This window comes from Rhipicephalus microplus, unplaced genomic scaffold, assembly GCF_043290135.1.
Source record: "Rhipicephalus microplus isolate Deutch F79 unplaced genomic scaffold, USDA_Rmic scaffold_18, whole genome shotgun sequence".
NCBI lineage: Eukaryota > Metazoa > Arthropoda > Arachnida > Ixodida > Ixodidae > Rhipicephalus > Rhipicephalus microplus.
In genome coordinates this window covers 11624484-11646149 of record NW_027464591.1, presented here as the reverse complement: position 1 = coordinate 11646149, position 21666 = coordinate 11624484, and the positions used below count along the sequence as shown (strand labels likewise).

General features: G+C 47.4%; 1 protein-coding gene across 1 annotated transcript in view; it reads left to right on the top strand.

The window, feature by feature from the left end:
• Nucleotides 1-21666, top strand: part of LOC142785118 (integrin alpha-PS2-like) — a 95076-nt gene that overhangs the window by 54283 nt on the left and 19127 nt on the right. The window contains exons 10-17 of the mRNA XM_075883555.1: nucleotides 455-557; nucleotides 5255-5357; nucleotides 12310-12498; nucleotides 14496-14541; nucleotides 15793-15897; nucleotides 17970-18025; nucleotides 18830-18978; nucleotides 20011-20139. Coding sequence (XP_075739670.1) covers nucleotides 455-557; nucleotides 5255-5357; nucleotides 12310-12498; nucleotides 14496-14541; nucleotides 15793-15897; nucleotides 17970-18025; nucleotides 18830-18978; nucleotides 20011-20139 — 880 coding nt within the window. The remainder of the gene's footprint in view (nucleotides 1-454; nucleotides 558-5254; nucleotides 5358-12309; nucleotides 12499-14495; nucleotides 14542-15792; nucleotides 15898-17969; nucleotides 18026-18829; nucleotides 18979-20010; nucleotides 20140-21666) is intronic.

The window sequence follows — 21666 nt, the reverse complement described above, 5'->3', positions numbered from 1 at the left end:
TGGAAACAGGCATGAGGGGGGGCTGCTAAAATCGTTGGTGTATTGATTGTGCAAATTAGCTAGCGCTCACTAACTTCTAGAGGAGAGCGCTCTTATACATCACCACAGCTGGATACAAACTAAGTCCGGAGATGCCACGCCCATAGGGCAGCAGCGCGGCAGCCGGTCGCCTCCACGCCTAAATAATACCGCTCGCGCACTCGGCAATCTTCTCTGAAGGCGTGGCTACCAGCCGTCCGGCTCATGACGTCAATCTGGATTGCGCGCCCATTGGTGCAACCTTGTACTGTGCTGCCGATCTACAGAAAAAAACGTCGTGGACTTATGAAGTTGTATCAGACTACAAATGGCCTCCACAAGGGGCCATCTTTGAGGCTCGCAAGATGATTGTTGTCATAAAAAGGTTATTTAAAAGAAAATATTTTGTTAATTATTCAAATTAATTGGAACGCAGGCTGGACGACCTGGTGGTGGGAGCTCCCTTGTACACGGCACTCGACCTGAAGGATGGCAGCTACGAAAGGGGTCGCGTGCACGTCTACCTGCAGAAGACAGCGGTAAGGTGCTTGCGAGTCAGACTGTGTGTGTGTGTAAGGCGAAATCGCGTATTTTCGTATGAAATGCGCAATTTCTCAACACGTGTAGTGAGAGCGTGACGAGTCAACCTGGCGCTTCAAGCTCTGACCAGATCGCTCGGTGGAGTGACAAAGGCACAGCGCAGAAAGAAAAAAATAAACGTTAGTGTGTCTCCTTTCATTGAGGCGTTCTACAGGCGGACGAAGGCTGTAAAGACCAACAGCGAGCCACGCCGGATTCCACCCGAAAAGGCCGTTGTGGGACGTCTGCTACATACAAAGAAAGAAAGAAAGAAAGGAAGAAAGAAAGAAGAAGCAGTATGTTGCTTGGCCCTTTTCTCCATTGAGAAAGGGCTCCTGATCTTTTTTTTTTCTTGCATGTGATCATATTCTTCTGATCTCGAGGAGAGTGAAGACTTGTGTGAACGAACTAACGCAACACGCTTTTTGCACAGTAGCGATGGCGTCTGCAAGGCATGAAGCATCTAAACAGCGAAATTTTGAAACAGAAAGCCGTGCGCCGTTCTCAAAAAAACTCCAAGCATTTCCCCGAGGGTGAACATGGTTAAGTGCGAATACACGGGGTGATGCTATGAGGGGGTATTTATTAATTCGTACTATTATATTTATTAATCACACTATGGTGCCTTTATGGTGTAATGGTTCCTGGGAATCGCAATTTGATCACTCGGGGGAGTTTACGTTAACTCACTGGCAAATGCCAACGGATTTTAACTTTACTCCCCCTCACGACCCGCTCTCGACGGGAGACAGAGAGAAGGCGGGCGCGCGAGAGAGAGGGGTGCGCGCGCAGCTGCAGCGAGCGAGGAGAGCGGAGGAGCGAGCGAAGGGGGAGGGAATATAAGGCGCGTTACTGACACCCATATCAGCGTCGCGTCCGTGGCTTATTAGGTAGAGCGTCGCGCTGTGGCCCGCCAAGTCCTCTTTCTTTTAAAGATAGAGAGAAGACTGCGGACGCCGTCGACGGCGGTGGATGGTTTGGGGTCGCTTATAAAGTGTATTCACACTTAAAAAGGCGTGCTTCATGCTAGGGTCACGGTCACAAACCAATACCCAAACACAACTGCCAGACTTTGAATAAAGTTTATTTATTCATTCATTAGTGTTTAAAAATGGAGCGGGATGAGTGAGTGGAAGACTGATGGAATATGACACTTAGATCAACGTCGAAGAGCCCAATCGCGCGTCCCCGTGATGAATAGCGGTTATGCGTAAAAATGCAGACAAGCGGAAAGGCCGCGTAGGTGAGAAGTTATTTTTAAAAAATGGCAGCATATCCACGGAGTGAATGATGGAGAGTGGGGCGAAGTATTCATCCGTCGGTTCGTTCTTGCTTCCGTCCGTCCATGCGTCCGCCTGTGTGACCCTCCATGCGTCCATCCGCCCGTCCGTGCGTGCGTCTGTTCGTGCGTCCGTCCCTGCGTTCGTCCAAGCATGCGCCCCTGCATCCGTTCATGCGTCCATTCATGCATCTGTGTGTGTGTCCGTTCGTCCATCTATTCAACACTCCAAGTACCATCATCTCACATCTTTTCATCATATATTGTCCATATAGAAGCACCGCCATCCAGCGGACATTCCAAGGACTAAACGAGAGGTGGCACACGCACACTTTCTTACGGCTTGCGCTTCGGGTCTACTTCCCACCTTTAACGACATCGAGTTCATGGTATACACTAGTTCATTGTATTCATGGCACTGCGGCTCAACGCTCGCTAAACTTTTCTAAAACTAAGGAGGTTACACCCAGCGAGTATAACGTAGCAACCCTTTCTTGTCAGATTGTGCTCAATGTCCATGCCAATGGCTGCTAATGGAGATCGCAGCGTGCGCGTTAACTAAAAACCGAATGCTCCTGTCTCTCATTCCACATTAGCGGCCATTGGCATGCACATTGAGCACTATCTTTTATTGTACAACAACGCAAAGAAGAAATCTCTCACCGGCACCACCCTGGAGGTCAAAATGTTATATTTGTTACACACTACAACGGCTACGAGGGACGAACGGGTGCCGTTATAAGGAGCTTCGCCCCTAAAATATCAACCACATCTCGCAAGCGTTGTCACACGATCTACGTGGAATACACCCGACTTTGTCCACACCTACCAAGTGCGGCCTGGACTTGTGCATGCCTCCAAATCCAAGTTACATCTGGACTACCCTGATAAGTGACAACTGCTCTGCCTGCGACTTGAAGTGTCTTTTAGAGACGTCTTTGCTTGCCGTATCGGAATGGCAGACACCGCTGCTTTGTGACCTTTGCGGCAGCGTATAAATTATTGAACGCACCCTGTGTGAATGTCCTCTCAGTAGCTCCCAGAGAAAGTGCATCGTAGGAGTGTTTGAATGACATTACGAACAGCTGCTTTCCGAGCAACCCAACTCAGAATTCCGGAAAGCTCGTACTTCGCACCAGAAAGCATTGATCTAATTCGCAGCTGAATCGTCCGCAGGCGCGTCTGTTGCGGGTGTCTTGTTGAGCCATTACCACACTCCCTCGTGCGTGTGTTTCTATACTGATGCCCTTCCCTTTCTCTATCTATCTGGTCTTTCCTTACCTTTTTTGTCTCCCCTTAACCTTATTCCAATGTGGAGTAGCCAACCAGATATCCGTTCTCCGGTTAACCTCCCAGCCTTTACGGTATGCATTTCTCTCAAACGATAAGTTGATGGTCATGAGGCACCATCTACGGGGAGTGTATTACCCAAAGAATTCCGGTTCGTCATTGGTATAGTTAAAGGAAATTAAACCATGCTAGTATTCTGTCAGGAGCAGAGACTTCACAGCCAAACACAGCCATTCTGCGTCCACTAGCGTCTGTAAGCTCCGTTCCTTCCATCTCTTTTCCGGTGTGTACCGGAGCCATGTTTCGAGGCGCATTTCTGTTGGTACGGTACGTTCGGCATTGAATGAAAAACCAAAACCGTTTGCTGTTGTCAATGGCGTTGATGACATTGCGTGTTGCGTATGGGGCATTTGTGCAAGTGACCTTGACTCTCACTCGAAGCAAGGCTTCCTCGAGAACGGAGCACGGCTTTCTGTTTCAAATTTTCACTGTTTAGACGCTTCATACGTTGCAGACGCCATCGCAACTGTGTAAAAAGCATGCTGCGTTATATAGTTCGTTCGCAAAAGTCTTCGCTGTTCTCAAGATCAGGAGAAAATCATCAGACAAAAAAAAAAAAAAGAATCGGGAGCCCTTCCTCAATTGGGTAAATGGGAATCGGCAATCAACTTTCCTTCTTTCTTCATTTTTCTTTCTTTCTTTCTTTCTTTCTTTCTTTCTTTCTTTCTTTCTTTCTTTCTTTCCTTCTTTCTTTCTTTCTTTCTTTCTTTATTTCTTTATATGTAGCAGCCATCCCCGCAACACTCTTCTCGGGCGGATTCTGGTGTGGAGTCTTTCTTGTTCTTCACAGCATTTGTCCGCCTGTAGAAGGGCCCATCGAAAGGGCCACCCTGTGATCGTAGAAACCCGGTTTAGGAATTCAGTTTTCTTGAAGCTGGAATTATCCGGAAACGTGAGATTCCCGATACCGACCTTGTCCAGCAGATCGCTTTTAGTCCGCCACACGAAATACTGCAGTGAAGCGTTCACAGAAAGTCCACCACTTTCCCTTTCGTTTTTGCGTCCTCGGGAAAATGTACTCATGTGGTTCGTTGCAGTTCACATTGGGCCAACATGAGAAAATGACCAAGGCAGTGGCTTTCAGAATTGGGGGAGCCGAGTTCTAATCGTCGCGAAAGAAAATTTGTTCGTTTTTATCATTTATCTGGCGCGTGTGTGACAGCTCTGGGGAGAGGGGTTTTTCGAAACTTACACAGGTAAGTCAGCACAAGCTCCAAGAAAATAACTGTTTCTTCTCAAGTAAAGCCAAATGCCTTAATATACGTACTGGTATGGTACACTTCGCGCTTTCAAGACGAATGTGGCGTTTCGGAAGAGTGCGGTAAAAACTAAGGACGACGGCGTTCGGTACAGTATCGAGTCGTAGATTGAGCACACGTGAAATTGATTTAGCATTATGGCACGATAGAGCACGTGAGGATGTAGCCAGCGAAAGCTGGCCAGTGCACCGATGACAACTGCAACCAGCTCCCGCTCGAAGATAACTGGACCCAACCCCATCTACGGCTGCACTAAAGCGAAGTGTCCGTTTTCAAGTGTGTCCGGGGCCCAGCAACATGCCCAGCAAACCGGGGCCTACAGTAACTATAGGAGGCGCCACCTACACCAATGCTTCTATAAACGTTGGCCTACACCGTGGTCTACACCAAGCGCCATTAAGATATACCTCGACGTCCAGCAGCTCCTTCTACCACGAACAATATCCGAGACCACCGCTGGAAGCAAGTGGTGCGACGTTCCGTCGACATAGCGAACACGTCCCCAGAAATGGCCGGTGATACTCTGCTCTTTTTTAAAGTACTGTTTTTATAATAATTACAACTTAAGACTGTACTCACCTAATCTCGCACTGTTCGTGTCACTTTCTGCTGAGAGGAGTCCTGTATTGTGTTTGGATGCTGCTGCTAGATTAGCGCTTGTATAAATTAGACAAAACGATGAAGACATTTCTGGTCAACAACGTCGTACAGATATTGACCAGATAACTGTATGCATATGTCTGATATCTGCACGTATTCCTATACGCAGAAAAACCTGGAGCGTGCTACGTTTCTGGATGGGGATCAAACAAAAGGACGTTTCGGCATGTCTCTTTGCTCTCTGGGTGATATCGACCGCGATGGCTATCAAGGTGAGTGTTTATAAAGCTTTTATTTGCACTGGTCTATGCTCCAAACAAAAAAAACATTAAACAAAAAACTCACTCTAAAATAGATTATGCAACTTCACTTATAGAAACTGAAATCAGGTTTTTTTTATTTCGCGCTATATTGTTTAAAATTCTAACGAGAAGTAACTGTAGCTGAAGATGGCGAAATGTGCTGAATGTAATATGTAATTGCCTGTTTATGTTATCGTGACGAACTGTTCAGATAAACAAAAGCATCATAAGGAGTTACTATAGATATGCTTTCTTATCCTGGTGCATTCATTTGCACACTTGATGATATCCTCGTTTAACGACTTCAATGCGCCCTAATGAAGCATATTCTTTCCCTGTCTAAAAAAAAAGAAGAACAAAACTTTATTTGCGAAAAAGACGTTGCTGCCGCTAAATCAGGGCAACGTCGCGTTGTCGGGCCCCTATTTCAAGGCACCGCTGGCTGTCGCCGTTCTTTCAGCCCTTGTAGATGAGTACTCGCGCTCTAAACTTCGTCGGCTGACTCTAACTGGAAAGCGAATCCTTCACCGCGCGGTAACTATAGCAGGGCGGCTGGGGCGCGCGCGCTGGAGTCTTGAAACTGTCACCAACGAGTCGAGTCGCTCCTTTTCAAGGATCCTAGCTGTGCGCGCGGCCCAGCCGCCCTGCTATAGTTACCACGCAGCAAAGAATTCGCTTTCCAATTAGAATCACCCGACTTAGATTAGAGCTCGAGTAATCAACTACATTTGCGATTTTTCACTGCGTGGTAACTATAGCAGGGCGGCTGGACCACGCTCGCGCAGGAGCCTTGAAATTTACGCCCTTCTGACTAGCCTAGCCTCCGCTAGTCCTCAAGGGCCGTACTGGACCTGTCCAAGTTTGAAAAGAAATCTTTTGCGCTTGTTAAACCACTAGATGTTGGTATGATATATTATCTCTGTTTTGGTATTAAAAAAAACACTTGGCCCTTGTCTGGGCCATCAGTTTCTTCTCCCCAACGAACACTTTGATTGTTGCAGTGAGACATGAATATTTTAACACTGAAAAAACTTGGAACCATTTGCACGGTTTAAAATGAACCCACTCATCCGTTTTAAATGCTTACAAGCCTTTTATTATTACTAACTCTTACAGAGAAAAAATTTAAAAGTATCGTATCGTGCTTGTGCTCCTGTGGCTATATTTATTTCTTATTTATCTATTCTTTACTGCAATTTAAAAAAAAACAGCTATTACTGTTCACATGCTGCCACTGGTTTTTTATTCCCAGTGAATGGTGCGTTTTGACGTTGTGACGACATTGCTGAGTCTAGAAATAATCTTAAATGCGCTTACTGATGTTTTCTGGTAAACTTCGTACTCTCGTTTATGCGCAGACACTCTAGTGTGGTTTCTAGAATGCTGCAATCCACTGAGACTAGTCAGAGCTCGAAAAGAGCTGACTCACCTATAAAGTGTCATAAAATACCTGTTCGTAGGTGTGTTTGCCCATCTTAAAACTCGGGACAACACACACTTTACTTATTGTTCTTGATTTACCTCAATGCGCTCGCTGGGCGTTATGCTGTAATACTTGTATGGCCGAACAGTCGCCGATGCAGTTTCGCTCTCAGAGCATATGAGAGCCGTTATCAATAAGTGTCAATTGGCGATATGCTCGCATAACGTGCTTAAAAACACATTTTAAGTTTAACTCTGCTTACGCCCAGCCCGCGCCGATGTAATGATTGATTTGTGGGGTTTAACGTCCCAAAACCACGATATGATTATGAGAGACGCCGTAGTGGAGGGCTCCGGAAATTTTGACCACCTGGGGTTCTTTAACGTGCACCCAAATCTGAGCACACGGGCCTACAACATTTCCGCCTCCATCGGAAATGCAGCCGCCGCAGCCGGGATTCGAACCCGCGCCCTGCGGGTCAGCAGCCGAGTACCTTAGCCACTAGACCACCGCGGCGGGGCCCGCGCAGATGTAGCGTCCCGAGGCAGTGCAGGGAACTGCGTAGATTTCACGTTTTCGGCGAGCGCGTCTTGCCGAGACGCTGTAAACTTGGCTGCAAAACGACGGCGAAACCAAAGCGCTCCTTCACGCTCCGCTCAGTTGACATCTTAAAGCCAGATATGCGCCCCGCCGTGGTGGTCTAGCGGCTAACGAACTGTGCTGCTGAACCGTGGGTCGCGGGATCAAATCCAGGCTGCGGAAGCTGCATTTTCGATGGAGGCGAATATGCTGTAGGCACGTGTGCTCAGCTTTGAGTGCATGTTAAAGAACACCAGATGTTCAAATTTTTTTTCGGAGCCCTCCACCACGGTGCTTTCTAGCCACCCTTCTGGGACGCTGATGGCGACATCTCCCGTTTCTAACCATGGCCCACAATAACCAAGCACCCTATTTTGACAGTGAAACTGCCGAGGATTTCACCAAAAAAAAAAAAAAACGATCGGTCCTTAACCGTTACGTATACGTCAATATATCCGCTGCCCTGATCCTAGTCTACTCCAAGAAATGAACAACGTCCCTACCACACTTTTCGGTTATCAAACATTCCACACAGCTCACCCACCTCGCCGGGTTTCCACCCTAATACGGCGTCGCATCCCCGTTATTGAACATGATCTTTGTAGCCCTCACATCGAACATCTGTTCCTCAAATTAATTTCCAACCGTAAACGGAAAGAATGCATTTTTCTTTTAAACATTTACAATAGCCCCAAGAACAAAGCAAAGTGTCAATTCCTCACTCTCTTTAAGAAGGCCCTCCATGTTGCTGGAACGCACTATCTCCTTATCGGCGGCGACTGCAACCTTTCCCATACTGGTTAGGGCTGCGTTGGCACGGAAGCTGCAGCTCGCAACCTCTGGCAAGGTTACCATGACTCAGGCCTCACGCTTATCGCAGATCCATCTTTCCTCACACGCCTTGGTACCTCCACTACCCGGGACTCTACTCCAGACCTCACATTTACCTACCATGTCAGCAATGCACACTGGACTAACACCCAACAAGACCTTGGGAGTGACTATTACCTCATCGCTATATCTTTACCTCATCTCGTTGCTGCCCCTGCCCCCCCCCCCCCCCCCAATGAGTTCACTATTACCGACTGGGATGCATTTTGTAAAATACGCAGCGGCGCCACCTCAGCGGAGCGCATCGCGGATATTGACACCTGGACGCAAACGCTACGCACTGACGTCCACACGGCCACTCGGGTGATAACCACAGGTGCCCCGGTTGAACGCATAGATAGCCACCTAGCCCACCTTTTGGAGGCTAAGGCCTCTAGGTAGCTCGGGGGAAGGAGCAGCGCCTAAACCGTCGCCTCAGATGCAAGATCTCTAAACTCAACGCAGCCATAGAGGAGCACTGTCAAACTCTCAGCTGGCAACAATGGACTAAGTTGTGTACGCGATGAACGGGCAACTTCACCGCCCATCCTCGCGGAAACTCTTGAAACACCTACTCAACACTACCAACACCTGCACTTCCCAACAAGATCGGCTGCAGAATTTCCTTTATACGGAGACCCTTGAGCAAGGACAGCAAAATATGCTTGACTATCTCTGCACGAGGTACATCTCCAGGGGACAAGTCAGTCCACACAGCAATTACACCTGTAACCACAACCCCACACTAGACGCAGAATTGAGAAAATCCGAAATACATGCTGCCCTCTGTAAGCTAAACGGTCACTCTGCTCCAGGCCCCGACGGGGTCACAAACAAAACCCTTCGCAATCTAGATAACGAATCCGTGTCCCATCTGACTGACTACATCAACGATTGCTGGGGCAATGGCTCCTTTCCGCCTGCTTGGAAAACTGCGAAAGTCATCTTAATTCAAAAGACCGGCAAACCATCTAGCCTCAACAACCTAAGACCCATTTCTCTCAATTCATGCGTGGGCAAGGTTATGAAACATGCCTTCTTGGCACGTGTCAACACTTACATCGAAGACAACTCTATCTATCCCAACACCATTACTGGATTTCAACCTCGCTTGTCAGCACAAGACGCTATGCTGCAACTTAAGCACCAAGTTCTAAACGACCGTTCCCGTAAGACCAAAGCTATTCTCGGATTCAACCTTAGTCAATCTTTTGACAACATTTCCCATGCTGCTATTCTTGAACAAGTTTGCCTCCTCCACCTGGGAAAGCGAGCCTACAATTACATCCGTGACTTCCTCTCCAACTGCACAGCCACCTTTTCGGTCGGGGATTTACGATCAGCCTTGATTCCTCTTGGCAGTGTAGGCACTCCGCAAAGGTTAGTCATCTTTCCCATGCTCTTTAACTTGGTCATGCTTGGCCTTGCACAGCAATACAACCGGTCGACAACATCCACTATACATCTAGGCCGACGACATCCTCATCTGGGCGCGCCAAGATAGTGATAGTCAAGTGGAGACAGCCCTGCAGACAGCGATTGACACGGTTGAGGCCTTTCGCCAAAGAACCGGACTGCTTTGTTCACCGGCTAAATCTTCTTTACAAGCCTTTTGTCCTGTGTCACATCACCTACGTTGCTGCTTATCTTAACTGGCAACGTGCAGAACAAAACAAACTCAATACCCTCACACAAGGGGTCTACAAGCAGGCACTTGGCCTCCCGGACTACACCAGCACTGAACTTTTCAATCAACTGGGAGTTCACAACACCCTTGCATAACTCGTCGAAGCCCAATAACGCAGTCAGCTTGAACGAATCACACTCACTGAAACAGGACGTTCTATCATCTCCACGCTTGGCTTCACGTATCATCAGCAACAGGGCCCCAAACAATCAACTCTGCATAACATCCACAGCTGGATCCACGCCAATCCCACCCCTAGAAACATGCATCCTCAGTACAACAGAACCCGGCGCCAAGCTTGCGCTGGAGCCATCACAAAAGCTCTTGCCCACGCACCTGACGGCACGTTTGTTGACGCAGCTCAGTATCCTCGAGGCACACGTTTTGTAGCTGTCACCACACGCAATGGAGTCCTACATTATGCATACAGCGTCACTACTCCCTCTGCCGAGATGGCTAAAGAGGTGGCCATCGCCCTGGCCACTCTAGATCCCACCTGTGACACCATCGTGTGCGACTCTCGCTCAGTTGTCACTAACTACAGCAAAGGCCGCATTTCTCCTCAAGCGCTTCGCATCCTTTGCCAGACACTACACTCCAAAGACAACGTGATCACCCAGACAACGTGATCACCCCGCCCACGCTGGCCCAGTCCACCCCGCCTCCCCAACCTCAACGAGGTAACCCACTCCCTTGCGCGAGGCCTTGTCAACCGCGCTGGAGCTACTGGAGACGAGATGGACACCAGGGACAACCTGACTACCTACAACAATCTCGTTAAGAACTTTTACCTTAGACACCGAGCCTTTCCCCCACATCACCCCAAGTTCAACCGAGCCAGCACTTTGCGTCTACTTCAAACAAACACGTATCCCTTACCTGCCCGCCTACACCTCATATTCCCGGACGTGTACACAACCTTTCACGGCTGATGCTGGGGCACTCCCCCGGCCACACTTCCGCATATGCTGTGGGAGTGCCCGGCACAGTACAGACACACTAACACCACGACCTTTTCGTCGAAGCTCCATGAGTCTCTGCGGAGCCCCGCTCTTGACGCCAAACCTGGGCAACCCAGCACGCCAGTGGGGCGGCGTCGAGGCAAGCCCTTGACGTCCCCTTATGGGAGGCCTAGGCCCGACCATCTAAACCTGCTGGTTTCTTATAATAAAGTTTATTCCTCCTCCTCCTCCTCCATCACGGCGTCTCTCATAATCATATGGTGGTTTTGGGGCATTAAACCCCACATATCAATCGAAGCCAGGGATACGTGCTGCCATGGCCGCTGGGTAAAATTTTATCTAACGGGCGTGCTTCACCGTTCCGCAACTCGAGCGATCATTCTACGCACGTGCTGTGCAGTTCATTCTACGCGTTTCTATGCAAATCGCGTCATGCGTGCTACAGTTCTGTTTCGGCGTGCATGTGTAAATCGCTAACAGACGCAGGTGTTACCGGAGCGGATCGCAAGCGCTCAGATAAGAATGTTTAATGTGCGGAACTTGTTAATTTAACTAATATGTGGGGTTTTACGTCCCGAAATCATGATACGAATACGAGAGACGTCGTAATGGAGGGCTCCAGAAATTTTGACCATCTGGTGTTCTGACATCGCAAAGTACACCGGTCTCCACCATTTCGCCTCCACGCGACCGCCGCGGCTGATATCGAACCCTAGACCTTCGGGTCAGCAGCCGAGCACCCCTAGCCATCGATCCACAGAGGCGGAGGGGTGTGAAATATATTGACTGACTATATAGCAAGAGAGAGAGGGAGAGAAACAACTTTATTTACTATATGGCCACATATTTTTTACAACGAACGTGTTTCATGCCATGGTCCACCGTGGCTCAACTGATGTTATTCCCTAACGGATACGACATTGGAAAGTATACACTAACAAACGGCGAACAAAAAACTCGAAGAAAAATTAAGGCAGCTTCTTAGTAGTGGTTCGAAGTCTGAAGGAAATGCGGAGCTGGGCAGCCATCTTTTTTCCCCTTTTCTATATTTCGCTATCTTTCATCTGTCTTTCTGTATTTTTTTGTCCTTGTATCTTAGGTTAACAGTGCATTCTGGCTTCAAATAAGAGAAGAAACAAAGTAGATATTTCGAAAAAAAAGATATGAGACGAGAAAGTAAGCCTGTCCGCAAACTCCGCTTTTTTTTAATTCAGTTTCGAAGTTTTTAGAAACACGCCAGCGGTTTTATATCATTTCTGGCCGACGTCTGTTGGGACTTGGGCACAAGAATGGAGGTTGTAAGTTCTCTGGTTGAGCGTTCAGCTAAGGTGGTGAACAAAACGCGTCATTGACATTTCGTAAAGGGTGTAGATAAACAGATGGCAAATCTTACTGTTGCAGACTTCGCCGTGGGAGCCCCATACGCTGGAACAGACTCGCGGGGCGCAGTGTACATATTCCTGGGCAATCCTCGTGGCAGGCCATCCGGACCTTCGCAGGTGATTATGGCCGAGGAGGTCACGTGGGACCTCAACACGTTTGGCTTCTCTCTTTCTGGAGGACTCGATCTGGACGGCAACGAGTATCCTGGTAAGCTGGCTTATCAGCGAGTATAATAATGAGCAACCTTACCAAAGAGTATCCTGAGCTGGAAGCTTAGCAAAGAGTATGCTGATAAGGAAGCTTAGCAAATCTATTCCGGTGAGCAAGCTTAGCAAAGAGTATTCTGGTAAGCAGGCTCAGCAATGAGTATCCTAATGAACAAGCATAGCGAAGAGTATCCTGGCGAGCAACCTTAGCGAAAAGTATGCTGGTAAGCAAGCTTAGCAACAAGTATCATGGTAAGCAAGATTAGCAATGAGTATCCTTCTGACGAATAGTATCCTGGTAAGCAACCTTAGTCAAAAGTATGCTGGTAAGCAAGCTTAGCAACGAGTAGCATGGCAAGCAAGCTTAGCAACGAGTATCTTGGCGACCAAGCTTAGCAACGAGTGTAAATGTACTCTTTGCTGGGCTAGTCGGTTCATGTTTCTGTACAAGCCACAAGGTATGGCTGTTTTACGCGACGAAATAACGAAGAAAGTGTTCAAAAGGACCGCAAACTTTCAATAAATAGTTTTCGCTCCCCTTGAACCCTGCACACGTTATGTTGTGGCGTAAAACAGGCACATCTTTGTGGTTTGTACGGCAGAACTGAGCCAGTTTGGCAGCGACTATACTGGTAAGCAAGCTTAGCAACGAGTATCTTGGCAAGCAGGCTTAAACGAGTATACCTTTGAGCTTAGCATCTAGTATCCTGGTAAAGAAGGTTATCAACTGGTATCCTGGTAAACAAGCTGCAACGAGTACCCTGGTCAACAAGCTCACCAACAACTGTGCCTGTGAGCAAGCTTAGCCAACTTTGGCGTGACATCAAAGTAGCGTTTTTAGAGGAGGTCTAAACAACTTCGAGTTCAAAGGCGAGAAAGCGGTTTCTTTCTCGCCTTTACTACCTTGCCTGTAGACACTATATCACTTTCACCACTTATTTCTTCATAAAACACGCGTAAAATTTCAGCACCAAGCGTAGAGCCTATCCGTACTGCGCACTTTCCTACTACACTCTGTTATCTGCGCTTGCGCATATGTCGAAAAAGAACAAAACAAAAATAAAGTCGGTTGATCGCGTGCGATAGCCATGGGATACAAGGCTGCACGGTCGTGCGAGTACGTGGCGAAGGATAGTAAGATAAGATTCACGACCGATAACCCTCGTCTTTGTGCCACACTAGAGTGTATTTTTTTCTCAGCATCGTGTGAATGGACTGCTGACGCCACGAATTGTGCCGACTGTATGGCATACTCCTGGCGATTAAAACTCGCTCATTGCTCAAAATTATTTTTTGCGGTTGTTTAGGGACCCTTAACTTGCGCGCGGAAGGGCATTTTGACTTTTGAGGGCCTACGCGGTGGTCTACGCTCTCGTCAAGTTCCATGTATCTTTCACGTAGACCCCCACGTGTGCTGGATTGATAGGTTCGCCTATTACCTGGGCATGCGCAGATGGGTTTTCATGACTTCTTTCCTTTCCGCTGTTGCGCACCGTTGCAGTTGTTATGATGTCCTCACTTCTCTCTTGTATCGGCGTTTGCAGGCCCAGTTTCTTGGAACGAAGGCGGGGATGTTAACCGGCTTAAAGCAGCCGCTTCTCGCTGTGGTTGGATTGGTAGATAGCACCTAACTTGCAGTGTTCATAAGGGACTACATGAACTTTGTCCGCTATCATGTTGACCTTTGCAGTAGGGTATTTGTCGTCACGTATACAGCTAAAGTTTTGTATATGTTGTTAGTTAAATACAAACAGGGCAGAGGCTCAATTGAGGATGCAAGCTTGAAGACATGAATAAATTCTTGAGCAGGGAAGACAGCGTTTCGACAAGTGACTTGTCTTCTTCAAGGCAGCCAATGGCAACAGTTGCTGCCCTGAAGAAAGCAAGTACCCTTGCCGAAACGTCGTCTCCGAAGACGCTTTTTGCTGAAGGATTTCTTCATCCCTTTTCTCTGAGTGGGAGAATTGCAATGACTGCTCGTTTTCTCGACTCCTGCAGATCTCTTGGTTGGAGCGTACGATTCCGATGCTGCGGTGTATCTCCGGTAAGAAAAAAAATAATGAACCTACGTTGCCTTTTTATGTATCAATATATTTTTCCTTTAATTTTTGTAAATAGTGACGCGATTGCTTATATTTCATTTACAACTGTATCCCTGTGCAGTTACTGATAATGTCGCGCTATCTTCTCCCATAGCGCCGCGTCGATCCGTTTATCCATGAACTTTTTTCATACATATACCCATTAATAAAACTTTGCCATCGAGAGACGTTGGCAGTGGTTACATGTTGGCGAGCCTGTGCATCCCGTAAAGGGGACTGCATCGACGTGGTTAATAAATTTCAGTGCAGACAGACAACTTCGTTTACAGATATTGTTTGCGCTCTTAATATCGTGATAACCCCCCCCCCCCCGCAGTTCATGCGAAAGAGAAGCATCTATAGGCCCGCCCTAATGAGAGCATTAGCTATGTCTTCAGAAATTAATACATATTAAGACTGCCACGGCAATCTGCAAGAAGATAGACATAGATACGTCATTGATGAAGCATCATAAGAAAAATAATTTTCTCGCAAAAATATAGAAAACACAATCACAGTCTCTGTCAATAATATCCCTATAAGCACACTAGAGGGAATCCTGGCTCTACTGTTTATGGCAGCTTTGTTGTGCTTCAGCGAGCATGCAAATGATGAGTAGTACATAAATTCGCCCTAGTCTTCGTACTTTCACCTCCATTTGCCTTCGCGTGGCTTGAAACTGCTTGATCACGAGCAAACGTTGAGCGAATGCTCAGTAGTTGCACTTCGCCACCTCAACATTTTAGGCTAACCAATTCAAATCAGCTCAGAAAGTTCCCAAACGTCTGTTCTTTTATTCGAAACAAAATAAAAAAAGAACAACAATAAACAGAACCATAAGTGCATTCGAAGCCCACGAGCGCGAAGACTAGGCGAATTTGTGCACTACCCATAATTCCCACGGTCGCCGAACGATCACAGCGGCAGAGTCCCCTCTAGTTAATTTTAGGAAACTGAATGCTATCAATATCATGACTCGCCAACCAGCTAATTAAAATACACAGTAAATAAATGCATAAGGCTCCGAAGCCGCGGTTTACAGAAGCCGAACTTTGTTGCAAACTTGCAATCACTGGACTCAAGCAAGTATGTCTGACTTGGCACTGGTTATCGCGAACTTTTGAGAGTCGCTCATAAGAATGACGGAACAAATGTCAGTTCAGCTCATCTATGACCACTACTCAAAGAGAGCTTCTCCCTCTCTTTTTCTGCAGGAGCCGACCCGTGGTGGACCTGGAGGCGACACTCAAGATCGACGGGGACAACCTTGATCTGGAGGACACGACGTGTACACTGAGGGATGGAACCAGGGTGCCATGGTGGGTGAGCTAAACACTGCCCCGAGTCACCGAATGCGACCTTGTGTACAGAGCGGAATGTATCGTCATGCTGTCAGTTGTACTCATGCTCTACTAAAGCGGTGGGTAACCTTTTGAGGCGAAGGGCCAAGTTGAATGACACCAACACAGCCGGGTCCGGACGACTAAGTGGGCTAGGGGAGTGGGATTTACAGGCAAAACGTAAAAAATTACAATAATTGGCGAAATTAGATTAGACATCTCGTTAATTTTCAGCTCATATGTCGCAGAGTTGCGATGAAACATAGGTTGTAAGGAAAGAACACATTTTAGGCCGAAACAGTTATGTCCCCATGTCGGCTTTCAGGTAGGAAGCGTCAACAGAAGGGGAAGGGCGGGAGGGTGTTGACGTTGTGCCATGGTCCGCATAATAAAGCTCGGAGGTTGGCATGTGACCTGCGGGTCGTAGGTTGCTGGCCGTGGCTATAGTACAACAAAAGTTGCTAAATGTAAAGACATGGGGAGGTGGGGCAGTGCCAAGTGGAAGCAATATTCCATCATTCATTTTAAACCATATTTTAAGTCAAAACTGCCATGTCAGCCTTCAGATAGGAAGTGACAAAGGGGAGGGGGTATGATGTGCTGGAGGCCACTTAATGTTGCCCTGTGGGCCTCAGATTGCGGACCACTGCACTAATACATTAAGGTGCGTGAACTTATTCTAATCCGCCATCACTAAATGCCACGCAGCCTGTATTGTGTTTTGAGAACGAAGGAACGAATGAAAGATTGCTCACGAAGTATTATGAGAAACTACATTTTATTATTGAACAATCTTGTGCTTAATGTTACTGGTAAGCACGCGGGTTTGAATTTCATGCATTATTATGCTTGAATTCAAACCCGGTAAGGTCGATATAGAAGGAGTCCCCATATGTGGCTTCTCATCGATGTCTCCTTATGTGAGCTTGTCATTGTTACGTTTGGCGAAGCTGGCCTCCAGCCCAACACAGGAAATATGTTGCCGCCGAAGAAAAAGCTTTAATACGGCAGGCTAGCCGAAAAGAAGTACAATATAATGCGCACACGCCGTGGTAACCCAGCGTCTTGGACCACCTCCAAATAAATGTTTGAGCACAGTTGACTCGCGTTGACTCGCAGGGAGCCGGCGTGCTTCGAAACCGCCTATTTCTGCGTCCCGTCTTTTTGTGCTCTGCTTTTATTTCGAAGCTCTAGCTACACGTACGCGTTACAGCGCGTCAGCCTGCGGCGTGTCGACTTCCTATGCACGCCCTCCTTTTTTACAGGAAAAGCGCGCGCACAGAGAGGGGGCACGCCGCACGCTGACGCGTTGTAACGCGTTCGTGTGGTTAGGGCATTCTTATCCGAATGGCTTGGTCCAGCTTCGGTAATGGATGAAAACAAATCCGGACGTACGACCGCAATGACATACACCTAACTTATTCGTGCTTACAAGGTACGGCCACCATTACTATTATACAATATTTGTTCACGCTTCGGCGACAGCTTTGCTGCGGAGCAGTTTATTCAAATATTAACCAGTTTGCCAACAGCGTGTGCCCCTGTGCGTGTGTGGTTTGCTTTCAATGTGACGCGAAAGAGGTAGAAGTTGCTTTCATGATGAAATCCTACGAAAGTGGACCAAACGCATCTTGTGCCGTACCTAGTCACTTCCTGTTAACCAATGACAGGTGCAGGAATCATGTGGAAGTGAATGATGTGCAGAGGCCCCGCCGCGGTGGTCTAGTGGCTAAGGTACTCGGCTGCTGACCCGCAAATCGTGGGATCGAATCCCGGCTGCGGCGGCTGCATTTCCGATGGAGGTGGAAATGTTGTAGGCCCGTGTGCTCAGATTTGGCTGCACGTTAAAAACCCTAGGTGGTCAAAATTTCCGGAGCCCTCCACTATACGGCGTCTCTTATAATCATATGGTGGTTTTGGTACGTTAAACCCCACATATCAATCAATCAATCAATCAATCAATCAATCAATGTGCAGAGGAGCGTACTTCATAATTATGAAAAGTGTCTGATCCCTGCATGCCCGTTCTCTTTTCTTCTTTCACGTTGCAGTTTCGTCATGACTGTATGTTTGCGGTACACTGGCTTGGGAGCGGCGCCTTCTATATGTGAGTAAACTAGCGCTGATAAGATTGTGGTGCGTTAATGACACCGTAAATTGAAACTATACGTAACCTGAGCCTCGCGACAGCCTCAGTGGCAAGCAACTCTTCAACTTCGTACAGGACAGTGATAAGAGACCTTTTGTCTTTGAAAAACACCTGAAGCGCTGTGTGCTATATTCTTCGTGTTAGACGGTGATATTATTGTATTACTTGATCCTCTCTGGTAGTTTTCGCCCCGAGAGCGTTTCAATGGGGCTGCACACTTTCACAGTCATTGTCGGCAGCGTTTATAACGTTAAGTCTACCGTGGCAGCGAGCACCCCTGCTACTACTCCAAGTCTTTCCTGTTCTTCACCGAAAAAAAAAGAAAGACAACAAAGAAAATGAGCGTTGAGGTTGTCAACTAAAGAAAACAAAAAGCTCAGCCGAACGGAGCCATCGGCCATACCATGCTGAATGCGCCGGTTCTCGTCAGTCGAACGGAACGCCCGTTAGTTTTCTGTGATTGATTTAAAAAAAAAGATTGCACAACAGCAAATTTACGTTATTATCTGTCATGACCGGCGGCTTGTAGTAATCTTGTATGAGTACTGCGTTACAAGAAGCAGACGAATTGAAGAAAGTAAACAGGCCGGGTAAGGACGGGTATTCTTACTGACTTGTATATTTTCTCGTCTTGTTTGGACTGCAGCCGTGCACTCATAATAAATCATTTCTAAGCAGTGTAGTGGTCATATCTCTTCTAAGAACCTATTAGTATGATAATGCGCATTCTCATCTCACCTGTAAGTGTACGATATCACGCAGTGGTCTCTTACGAGCTGGCACTGGATACGGAACGGAAGGGACCCGCGCGCGCTTTCCTGCTCGAGCAGCAAAACAGCTTGGTACGCAACAGGACCGTCCGGCTCGCCAAGGATCAGCAGTACTGCAACTCGGAGAACGCTTATGTCTTGGCAAGTGTTTTCTTGACATTGCTTTTTTTTCCCTACAACGGAGTTGTAGAGGTCACACCTACTTAATTTCGCAACGTCCATCTGCGCACGAAAAATTTCCAGCGCCTCCTAGGGAGTTGTGGTGTATAATAAATCTTTCATGTGAAACACCCGGTGCTATCTGTGTAGTGGTGGGAGAAACTAATGTAATATAGCGGCAAAAAAAAAAAAAACCTTGGTGCTCGTTTAGAGCCTGTTTCTTCCGTCAGTCAAGTCGATTCGTTGCGTTGGCGCGGTCGCGTGGGGCATCTATGGGTCGAACACGCATTGGGACAACGCCCGAGGAGCGGTGTGCTTATGAATAACGTCTACAAGAGCAGATACAGCAGTGTAGCTGTAACATCTGCCGTTTACCCACACTCAGGGTGAAATGGTATCAAATTTTGTTATTTTCGCAGCACCTGCATCTCGACTGTTTTTGTTTGTTTTTAAAGAAAGCACTTGGGAACTTCTTCCGCACCAAAACTCTCGCCCTGCTGTCCATCAAACAACGTTCTAAAAACAGTGCCACGAATGGCTTGAATTCTTGCGGGACGGCTTTTCAGTAGTTTAGAGGTTTCTCTTCGCTCACCCGAATGTGCTATCGCAACTGTTAAACCAATCTAAAGCTACCACGTATGATGTTCTGCATCTATAGGTCTACTTTACGTACACTTCATGAGTCATACCTAAGGCACGGACAAGCACGTCTCATTTTTCTTATACATGATTTTTCAATTAGAAAAAAGCAAGACCAAAATGAAACTAAAGGGCGTAAGATGCTAAAAAAACGAAACAGGAAGTATTGATGAGGCTATCCATCCTCAACAGAGTTCACAATCGGGGCTTTTTTGTTTCTAATAATGATATAACTCGCACATTTTTCCTGTTTGTGGACTGAATATTTTTCACCGCATCCGTAATAAGACAGAAAGGTGGTGAGTAGCGTAGAGCGCTCTAGGAAGTTATTTTATGGCATTGTGATATATATTTTTGCTCCATGGTTTCTTTCAGAAAACCATCCGAGACAAGTTGACGCCCATCACAATGCGGCTGCGCACTGAGCTCATCCAGACAGTGTCGACTCAGTCACTCCTCCTGCCTGTTCTAAATGGCAGCAGGCCGGCCAACGTCACCAAGGATGTGAGTACGCTGCATTCGCATTCTTGTACATATGAGCCAGTGTATTTAGCTTCATCGACGCCACTCAGTTTTTTTTACTTTCTGAAATACTGACAATTTATTTGGAATTCATGTCGGCTCTCCACTGTACACGTCCTTCACGCAGCGTTGGTCATTTAGCCATCGCACTCCACACCCAAGCACGAAGTCGAATTATTGGACCGGACGCGCCTTGAACGTACACGACTGTTCACCCCGTCGTTCTGCTCGCACATGATTGGTCAAATATTTCAAGTTGTAAGGAGGCCATACGCCCTTCACTTGCGTATTTCATGGGTTGAATACGTAACTGATGTGCCGGCGAGCGACTAATTGAATCTTGTATACGGTTCCTTCCTGCCGCTGAGGCTGGAACTGCAGTAGATATACCTGGCGCACTCCGTTACAGAACACCACGATGCTGCTGCTGAAAAGCTCCTGACGGAATCGGTTTCCAGGATATATAATCGATTGTACGTGGGTGCGTCACTGTCAATTAGGCTCTTGCTATCACTGACAGCTCATGGGCTCACTACAGCTGGCTCGGAGATGGTCGTGCCCACTGAACCACGATCCGCTGTATTAGACTTAGAGCACGAGGCTCGTTTTACTTTATAGAGCTTTCAACTGGTACTATTCCGATTTTCCGCAGTAATTCTAAATACGGGCACTAAACGTGCTCACTCACCATATGATTTGGCTGGGCCAATTTAACGTGGGCTGCATTTTAAACTATGCGGTCACCTGGAACTCTGCAGTCTAGATCTCACGAATTTATACTCCTGGCCGTCGAGAGGGTTCGTGACACCGCCGAGAATCATCCGGCGCCGACGTGGGTTGACCCACCAACTTGGCTTGAGAGGTCCTTTTGCCTCTTCTAATCTTGTCCCTCAGGACTCTAATAAAGTTATTTGTGAGATCACGGACTGTGATCCGTTTCTAAATCAGTCGTCATAGTAGAAGAGATTACCATTGCCTTAAGTATAAGGGAAGGCATGGAGCGCAACGCTCCGCTGACAATTATCACACGTTCTCAGGCCGCATGTAGGAATCGTCAGAAAGGATAAAAAAAATTGACTCCAAGGCACACCGGATACTTACCCAAAGTAGCAGAGAACTAGACATCAGATATACCCAGGCAATAACTTAGACCCAGGGACACGAGGGTGTTACCGAGAACCTCTACGCAGATCGGCTCGAGGTTTTACTAGTTTCTGAGCTGCCGATGGCAACACTGTGGAGGACACGAAATCCATCGATCCCAGTTACAAAGTGATTCTACAATATTACAGGGAATCACGGAGACTCTACCCAGAACCACACAAAACCCTTTTGGTCGTGGATTCTATGGCGTTACGTTGGCTTTGAACGAATACATACATAAACGTCCACACAATACATACGGTACTACCCCATAGCCTACGAAGACATATGCCCACGGCGTGGAAGCACACCGACGCCCTACCACATCACGTGGGAATGCAAGGCTCACACCGAGGAGCAGGAAGA